This window comes from Crocuta crocuta, unplaced genomic scaffold (assembly GCF_008692635.1).
Source record: "Crocuta crocuta isolate KB4526 unplaced genomic scaffold, BGI_CrCroc_1.0 scaffold443, whole genome shotgun sequence".
Lineage (NCBI taxonomy): Eukaryota > Metazoa > Chordata > Mammalia > Carnivora > Hyaenidae > Crocuta > Crocuta crocuta.
Window position 1 is genome coordinate 105576 of NW_027529446.1, and position 9824 is coordinate 115399.

The window sequence follows — 9824 nt, forward strand, 5'->3', positions numbered from 1 at the left end:
GCCGGAGGGAGGGAAGCCCGTGCTTGCGCCCCGTCGATGGCCGGTCCTAGCTCCGGGGCCCGTGGGTCGGCGCACAGGGACGCGGAGGCCCCAAGCCCCCGCCTCAGTTCACCTGGGCGGGTCACAGACCCTCACCTGCGGTGGGCCGGTGCTCCGGGGAAAGGCCCTCCCCTCCTCTCTGACGAATAAAATAATGGCAACAATAAGAGGTGCGGCCGAATGTGTCCGCGCCGACCCGAGGGCTCACCGGAACCGGGGGGTCCTTGCAGAAGTGAGGGTTTCCGTAAGGACCCAGCAGCGGGGACTTGCTCCGCCCCGTAAACGGGCGTCCGCACCCTGGGCCGCGCAAGAAGCGGCCTTCATTTCGAGAACAAATGTTTATTGAGCAGCTGGTGGACGCCGGAGGGCAGCAGTCTGGGCGCTGAGGACGCGACTGTGATGCACGGACGCAGTGCCCAGCTCTCTGATGATTCCCAGTGCGAGGGATGCCAGGAGACAGACACAAGATGAAATGTCATCGTGGATTTGGTGGCTCCTGTGACACAGGAAAACGTGACCCAAGGGGAGATGGAAGAGCACCGACATGCTGTTCACAGATAGAGAGGCAGACACGGGAGAGCCCAGAACGCGGCCCCAGGCTGGGCAGCTCCTGGGGGCGCAGGGTTCTCTGGCTCCCAGCCCCTCCGCTCCCCTCAGCCTCCGCGTCCTCACTCCTTGCCCTCCCTCCCAGCCTCGATGTCCCCTTCTGGAACCTGAGGACAACCAGTCTTGAGTCCAGCCTTGTGTGAGGAGCCCGCAAGGTAATGTATGGCCAGGACTGATCCAAAGCCTGGGCTTTATTAAATTACAATTGTCCCAGAGCCTCCTGTGTTCCAAGAATGTCCCGAAGCCCCATCGTGGCCCCAGCGCAGCTGGGGGCTGGTCTGCAGTGACTGCTGGTCCAACAGCAGAAGGGGGTGCAGGGGGCAGGTGGGAGCCAAACGGAACTCCTGCCCTTCCAATGCCTCCACCTGACCTTGGAGTGAGGTGGGCTTTGGAGTTCCATTGTCCAGATGGGAAAAGCAAGGCTCAGCGGAGTCAGTGACTCCCCCCAAAGATCTGTCTCAGTTTTGCTCTCTCAGCAAATATTGAGGCCCCTCTGTGCTGTGGGCAACGCTGGCATGGCCACAGAGTCTGACAGGGGAGGCAGATGCCAATGAATGCATTGTTTCACCACTGCCTCCAGGAAGCCTGCCCTGCTTGCCGGCCTGGGCTGGCCCAGCATCACAGCCTGACAGAACCCCCTGAACCGCAGCTTGAGCTGCCACAAAGAACGCCCTAGAGCACACGCTTGGGTGGTCACTGCCCCTGCCAAGACTGGAGCTGCCAGGAGGAAGGGGTGTGGCCGCCCTATCCCTGTCTTGTCCCCAAGACACTGGGGTCTTTAATAAATACCTGCCAGACAGTTGGATGAACTAGCACCACAGGAAGAAGGGTGATTCCTGGAGTTGCACTCTGTCCGGCAGCAGGCAGGGGCAGGGCCTCAGAGGCCACGGGCCACCTTTCTCCATCGCACAGGCAGGGACAGTGGTGCCCACAAAGGGGGAGTGACTGTCTCAGGTCTCTGAGGGGGGACAATGCCAGGTCTTCTGATGACAAGCCAGGCTGGGTACTGGGGGCATCACTACCCACTCATCCTTACCCAGCTGGGGCAGGATCTCCTCCCAGTTGGGTTGAGGGAGGAGCCAGTGAGTTTATTCTGTGACTGTTCCTGTGCTAAGCAACTGGGGACACTCCATTGGGGTTCAGGTCCTGAGGCCAACACTCCAGAGGCGTCCGGACCCTCTGCCTCTGTCCGCGTGCTGTCCACAGGCACACAAGCTGTCCCTGCACCGCAGCCGCAGAGCAAGGGCTAACAGGTGCCCACGTGCAAAGTGCTCACAATGGGGCCTAGAGCACTTCTTGGATGTAGCTCCTGGTGAGAAAAGAGGTTCAGCTGCGGGAGGCCTGGCTGGGCCTTGAAGGGAACCCCAGAACCTGAACCCCACCACAGCTAGCTCAGCCAAAGCCACACCCCTGCCCCCCACCCCATCACCTTTGGGGGCTGGGGACACTGAGGCCCAGAGAGAAGAGGTACCAGAGGACAGGTCCCAAACACCTGCCTTGGTGGGGGGGGCTGCCAGGAGGCTGGCCCTTCCTGCTGCTTAGTGAGGCTTGTGGCCCATACGGAAGAACCTCAAAAACATACCAACAAAACCTACCTCCTGACTGGCGTGGCAGACCCCAGGACTCCTCCACACCCCAAGCTGCAGCTTTCCTGAGATCAGAAATGCGTAGGCTACAGGCTTTAGGCCAAAGCTGGGGAGGGGGCCCAGGTGATATTGGCCAGCCCCTCCCAACCTGAGTCATGCCGCTGCATGCTGGAAGGCCAGGGACCTAACCTCATGGGAAGGAAGAGGGACAGGGTGCTTCCAGGAGCCAGACCTGAGTCACAGGCCATTCCCCAGCCACCAGCAGACAGGTGCTGGGGGCTGCACAGGGAGGGGCCTCCAAGAACGCTCCAGTCCAGGGGGCCACCTTGTACCCACGCGGCTCTGCCAACCTCTCCTCTGAGCTCTGTCTCCTCCCCTGAAAGAGGCGGGCCTGTCTGCAAGCTCCCAGGAGAGACCCCGACCCAGCCAGGCAGAGGTTAACCCTCTGTGGGGGAGGGCCACCACAGCCGGTTTCCAGATAAGGAAACTGAGGCACAGCGGGGCAGCCCAGTTCCACAGGGCACCCAGTTCAGGGAAGAGAAGCAACCAGTCCAAGATTGCGTAGTGGCTGCCTCCCACCCCAAGACTCCCTGAGGAGGAGGCTGGCGCAAGGGGCATCTGTTGCCTGAGTCATTGCAGGGGGAAGGGGGCAGGAGACAAATGTAGGGGCCCAGCTCCCATCACCGTGTGCGCCCCTCAGGCCTGGACTGTCCAGCTCAGAGAGCAGGACGGGGAGGTGGGGGGGGTGTCCAGCTCTGCCACCCCATGGCAGGGAGGCCTTCAACAAGCCCCCTCGCCCCTCTGAGCCTCTGCTTCCTCATCTGTAAAGTGGGGAGAATTGAGCACTCGCAGTTGGTGCAGTTTTTTGTACAGGCCTCAGCAGGGGTGCCAGATAAACAGAGGCTTCGAAGGAGGACCCTGGGCCTGTGAAGATGCAGGGGAATGAATGAATGAATGACGAACAAAGTGCACTGAGACCCCTCTCTAGCCTACAAATGTCTAGAATCTGAGACTTTTCAAGATTCCCCGAGTCCAGATCCCAGTGAATTCTCCCAGCTGGTCCCCATTCCTATCCTGTCCCCAACAGTCCATTTCCCACTTCGGAATGTTATCACTTCTGTGCTCGAAAGGCCCCTCGCAGCTCTCCCTGGCACGAAGCTTCACCCCAGCTGTGTCCTCCACCCCACCGCCACTCATACAGGTCACCCTCCTGTTCCCTAAATGTGCTGTGAGCCACACACACCACAGGCCTTTGCACACGCTAGTTCTTCTGCCCCGAACGCCGTCCCCTCCCCTGGGGCTCTCACCCTCCAGATCACAGACCCTGTGCCGTCCCACAGAGAAACGCTCCTGGGTCACCAGGGATCTCTCTCCTTTTCAGGGGAGTTGTCATTACACACTTAGCGGTGACTTGCTGATGAATGTCGCTGACTCTTAGCTCCACAAGGACAGACAAGTCTCGGGTCACTGCTGCATCCCTGTTATCTACCAGAGGCCCTGGCAGGTAAGAGGGGCCCAATGCAGGCTTACTAAAGGGTATCCGGGTGGGGGGGCGGTGGGGGGGCCAGTGAGTGGAATGGAGAATGGACGAATGGATGGATGGATGTGGGATGGGTGGGCTGACTGGTGGCTGTCAGTCTCCAGGTCTCTAAAGTAAGAGACATGGCATCGGAGTCTCCTCTGTGTTTTGGCGGCTTCCCCCGTGGTTACAGACAGAGTGTCTGCTGCTCCCCCACCCTCACCAGGCCCCCCCAGAGCATGGGGCGGCGCCTTCTGACTGCAGAGAAATCACTGCAGATCTCTCAGTCTCCCCAGAGAGCCAGGCCCTGGGCAGACGTGTGGCCCTGGCAGGGTGTGGGGACGGCTAGGGAGGGTCAGAGGAGGGGTTCCGGGGAGAGATGGAGATCTCTGGGAAGGAGAGGTGTGAAGTCATGTGAGGGAAGGTCTGGAGCGCAGACTCTGAGGGTGACAGGGGTTCTGAGGGGAGTGTGCACACCTGAGAAGTCGGGCACTTTCAGGGGTAAGTCAGGAGCAACTTGGAGGGGAAAATGAGGGCATCTTGAGAGAGGGTTGCTGCCTTCAGGAGTAAAGCAAGGTGTTCCCAAGGAGAACATGGGGGGGTGTGTAACAGAGCAGCCGGAGTGCTTTACCTTGGGGTAAAAACAGAGGTGCGGGCGAGGTACCAGGGGTTCCGGGCCAGTAGACCACTGCCCCCAAGGCCCAGCGCCCTCCTCCCTCCCCCCACATCCTCCAGCCCTGGGAGGCCACACCTGGGAGACTGGCCTCGGCCTCCCAGCCAGAGGGCCTCTCGATGTGCAGGGGGGTTCGCTTCCTCTTGGTCATTCCCACACGGAATCACCACCAGATCCCAAATGGCCAGGGCAGGTTGGCAGCTTGGGAGGGCAGGGCCTCACAACCACTCCCCACCAGGGCCGGGTGTGCTGGCCTTGCCTGGAAGCCCCCCATCCCAGCTGAGCTCCAAGGCTACCCCCCCTTCAATATCAGCCCAAAGCACCCAATTCTTCCCCATGAAAGACAACTGTGCACTGATTTTTCAGGTGGACAAAAGAGACAGTCAAGGACAGGAATCCCTGTTTCCAGGGACAGAGCTGAAGTCCATCTAGGAAAAGAGATGGTGCCTCCTTAACCCACCGGGGGCCCTGCCAGGGCTCAGAGACAGAGCACTGCTTGTCTTTAATATATTTTCTTTAGAGGTGAGAAAAGGTTCTGTCTTTGGTATGGACACCCTCACTCCTCAGAGGGTGGAGGCAGGCAGGGCGTCAGCAAGATAAAGGGGTCTTGGGCCCCCATCTCTTGGCCTTGGTGACCCAGCCCAGGGAGGCTGGAGAGAGGCCTATGCAGAGGAAGGAGAGACAGCGGCGGTTCCAGCCTGACCAGGGACCGGAGAGAGAGGCTGAGGAGCCCGTAAGGCCACAACAGGGGGCACGTGCGGAGCAGGGCAGGAGCCAGGAGCTGAGAACCATCACCTGGGGAGCAAAGAGAAGGAGAGGTCAAGGGTCAGCGGAGATGGCAGCCAGAGACCTGGGTTCCAGTGTCAGGTCCCCCGAACCTCCGTGACTTGGTCCAGGGAGGGCCTTCAGGCTGAGGGGCCGGGGCCAAGTCTCAGCTCCCCTATGTTCTTAGTGTGACCTAGGGTAGTGCTCTAATCTCTCTGTGCTGTTTCTTCTTCTGCAAAATGAAAATGCTAACAACAGTGCCTGTTTCAGGACCCCCGGGGAGTCTGTGGAGTTCAGGGAGGTGCTGAGCACCCGGACGCAGCAACTGCTGCCTTAGCAGCTATCACTACTGCCATCAACATTGTTTCTCGGGTCACAAACCCCTTCTGGGAAGGGAAGCAAGCGAGGATGGCAGGCACTGCCGGTCATTTCAGGCGTCCCACAGCCCTTGAAGCCCTTCGCCAGACTGGAAACCCCTGTGCCTGCAGCCTGAGGCCTGGGTGGGGGAGGAGGCAGCACAGGGACGTTGTCATGGGGACAGGAGAGCAGCCCAACCTGGCTGGAAGCTCCTCTCTGCTGAGCCCTTGGGGAAATTCCACAAACCCCTTCCTTTGCAGCCCCTCCCTCCCCAGCTGAGCCCCCAGGTCCTGGCTTCCAAACCCCAGGTTCTGTCTTTCTCTCCACAAGACAGTTCACGCCACCCCCACCCGGCTGTGCCCACAGCTCACAGGCATCTCCTGCCTAAAGCACCCACCCCTCCCCCAGAGGTCCCAGTCTCTCACCTAAAAGGTCCTGCCTGTCCCTCCCCAGCTCAAAACCTCCCCATGGCTCCCCAGCACCAAAAGCAAAAGGTCAAGGGTGCACTTTTTCATCTCACGCACCTCTTCTGAAACACCCACCAGACCCAGGCCACGCTAGTCCCCTCTCAAGAAAAAAGCCCCCTCCTTCCCGTTAAACACAGAGATGCCGTAACAACTCAGCAACTCCACGCCTAGGTGTGTGCCCAGGAGCAACGAGCGCACGTCCACACAAAAACCTGGATATACAAGTTCTGAGTGGTATTATTCGTGACCGCCAAAGAGTGGAAACACCCAAATGTCCACTGAGTGAAAGAATAAACACGTGTCCACCACGCACGCNGGCGTCCACCGCGCACGCGCACGTCCCTCGGCCGCGAGCACGAGCGAGGCGCCGTCACCCGCCGCCCCGCGGACGGACCCGAACACACGACGCTGAGGGAGGGAACCAGACACGGGAGGCCACGTGGGTGTGAGTCCACGTGTGAGAAACGTCCAGAACAGACTCCTCCACGGACGGGAGGGGGCTGGGAGGGGGGTTCTGGGGAGGGAGTGGTGGCCGATGGGGANCGGAATTAGGTAGAGTATGGTTACACATCTCTAAACATGCTAAAAAACTACCGAGTTGCAGACTTTAAATGGGTGAATTCTGTGGTTTGTGAATTCTTTCTTAATTTTTAAAATGAGAGAAAAGCTGGCAAATGGGTGAAGGCTGAGAGCGCGTGGGGCCGTCTACGCACCTGGCTCAGGGCTCGCGTTTGACCACACCGCGCAGATGCAGCTCGCTTTCGGCGGCCACGATGGGCTGCCCGTTCTGCAGGTGGTAGTCGATCAGATGGCTGATGCTCTCAAAGAGCACGTCCTTCGTCCGCACCTGTGGGGCCAGAGGCTGAGCGTCAGCACCGCTGGGAGCTGGAGAGGCCGCTGACCGGCTCTGCAGCCTCCAGAGCCCTCGCTCCAGCCTTGATGCGCGCTCCAGTCTGAGAGCCGCTGGCTCAGAGGTCTCCAGGACTTCACCCATAGAGTCAGACTCAAGACCCCAGAGTTAGGAATGGACACAGGCTCGGAAACTGCTAGAGTTCTGGGGCCACACTTGCTATAGCAGATTGAATGGTGGTCCCCAAAAAGTCGTGTCCATGTCCCAAACCCTGGAACCCGTGGACAGGAACTTATTTGGAGAAGGTGTCTTTGCAGATGTGTCTCTGATGCAGTTCAAAGACAGCTGATGGTTAAAAACACACAGGCTTCAAAGATGTCAAAACAGATGAATGGAGGGGAGGGGGAGAAAGAGTCTTAACATGAGCTCATGCTGGTGGCCCCAAAGCCAATGGCCGGCATCCTTAGAAGAAGAGAAAACTCGGACACAGAGAGAAAGCAAGGCAGTGATGGCAGGGGTGTCAACAAGTCAAGGACACCAAGGGCTGCCACCCCCTCCAGAATCTGGGGGAGCCTCAGAAGCACCCAGCCCTGCCACACCTGGGTCTCTGACCTCCAGCCTTGGGAGCCAGGAGAGGATACTCTTGTGTTGTTTAAGCCACCTGTCTGGTAGCTGTTTGGCAGGACAGCTCTAGGGCATGAACGTACCCCTGAAATCTTGCAGACGCCTAATGGAAAGCAACCTGTTGTGTCTTAGAGTGAGAAGATTTTAGCATCACCACATGCTAGGACTGGACACAACACAGACGGTAACCCCCTGCCCCTCCTCCCTGCCAGAGATTTCATGGATGGGCTCACCTGACACACAGCATCTGGGGAGCAGGCTTCAAATGCACCTTCCTAGGCCCAATAGCAAAACCGCCTATTTCCTTGGAACTGGGAGTCTATGTTTTAGCCAAGTATTTGAGGAAGTTCTGACGTTTCTCCAGGGTTAGGACCTGCCAATCCTCTCCCACAAATCCACTTAGCAGAGAGGGCCCTGGGCCCCAGGGCTACCGACATCACACACTAGGCCAGAGGTTGCAGCTGTGAGCCAGACACTGGGGACCTGAAAGGACAGGCACCTGGGGCCCCCACCAGACCTGGGCCAGACACCTCCCCCACCTGAGTGTGACCCACACAAAGAGACAACATGGAGCCACCCAGGGCAGCTCCGAGGATGCAGCTGGGTGAAGGGACAGCACCTGGTAAACTTGGGAAGACCCTTGACCCCCAAGCACTTTCTCACCTGGGAAATAACCTGTAAAGCCCAAGGCCCTTGGGTGCTCCAGAATGCTTCATAAACCGTAGAACTCCTTGTACAATGAAAAATGCTTTGTACACACTAAAATGCTTTAGGAACTATTGAATACCAAACCTGAACTTGACTCAAAGCAATGGTAAGATGCATCACTGTTTTTTTAAATGTTTATTTAATTTTGAGAGAGACAGACATAGCAGGAGTAGGGGAGGCTCAGAGAGAGAGGGAGACACAGAAGCAGGCTCTGAAGCAGCTCCAGGCTCTGAGCTGGCTGTCAGCACAGAGCCCACCACGGGGCTCGAACCCACAAATCGCGAGATCATGACCTGAGCCAAAGTCAGCCGCTTAACTTACTGAGCCACCCAGGCACCCCGATGCATCACTATTTTATGTACCACAAGCAGAGGGGGGAAAAACTCCCAAATATTGATGTAGTTCAAAGACACAGCTGATGGTTAAAAAACACGCAGGCTTCAAAGATGTCAAAATAGATGAACGTAGGGAAAGGGGGGGAAAAGAAAGAGAAGCATACCACAAGCGACTCAATGATAGAGAACAAACTGAGGGTTGATGGAGGGAGGTGGTGGAAGTGGGCTAGATGGTGATGGGCACTAAGGAGGGCACCTGTGATGAACAGCAAGTGGTGTATGGAAGTGAGGGATCACTGAATTACACTACTGAAGACAGTTTTGCCATACATGTTAACTAGCTAGAATTTAAGTAAATACTTGATATCAAAAAATAAAATTTATATTTAAAAAAGGAACTAAACTTAGTCTCTTTCAAAAGAGAGAGAGAAAGAGAGAGAGAGAGAGAGAGAAGGGCACCTGGGTGGCTCAGTCAGTTAAGCGTCTGACTTTGGCTCAGGTCATGATCTCATGGTCCATGGGGTTGCAACCCCACATCAGAGTCTATGCTGACAGTTTGGAGCCTGGAACCTGCTTGGGATTCTCTCCCTCTCTGCGTTTCCCCACCCCCCTTGTTCTCTCTTCCCTGTTTCTCAAAAATAAATTAACTTTTAAAAAATTTAAAAAGGGGCGTCTGGGTGGCCCGGTCGGTTAAGTGTCCGACTTCTGCGCAGGTCATGATCTCGCAGGTCGTGGGTTTGAGCCCAGCATTCGGCTCTGCGCTGACAGCTCAGAGCCTTGTGCTGCTTTGGATTCTGAGTCTCCCTCTCTCTCTGCCCCTCCCCTGCTCATGCTCTGTCTCTCTCTCTCAAAAATAAACAAACATTTTAAAACGTTTAATAAATAACGAGAGAAAAGTATGCATCATGAAGCAGCAATTCAGTAACTTCTAGACCCTAGAACTCCTTGCAAACTGAAACATGCTTTATGCGGCTTAAAATACAGTATAAAACAAAAACACCGTATTTATCACTCAAAGACATCAGTGTAAGATGTATAGTGATGACAGACCATGGGAGCGAAACCGCATCTTATAATTGATCAAACATAATATTTTGTAACTCCTGAAAGGCCTTGAAACTGCAAAAGGTTTTGTAACGCCTAAAACGCTGTATAGACTGGGAACTCTTGTAAACCCTAAAATTCTAGTTGAACTGGAAAATACTTTGTAACCCTAAATTACCCGGTAAACTGAAACAGAATCTGCTTTGTAACCCTCAAAATACTTTGTTAAACCTGAAGGTGCTAAGGCGCGC

General features: G+C 56.5%; 1 protein-coding gene across 1 annotated transcript in view; it reads right to left on the reverse strand.

The window, feature by feature from the left end:
- Positions 1–4919: 4919 nt before the first annotated feature.
- SHC2 (SHC adaptor protein 2) overlaps positions 4920–9824 on the reverse strand; it is a 30114-nt gene continuing 25209 nt past the window's right edge. Inside the window, exons 14-15 of the mRNA XM_077760581.1 lie at positions 6726–6859; positions 4920–5218 (exon numbers count right to left, since the gene is read on the reverse strand). Of these exons, the coding sequence (XP_077616707.1) occupies positions 6731–6859 (129 nt within the window). The 3' untranslated portion in view covers positions 4920–5218; positions 6726–6730. The remainder of the gene's footprint in view (positions 5219–6725; positions 6860–9824) is intronic.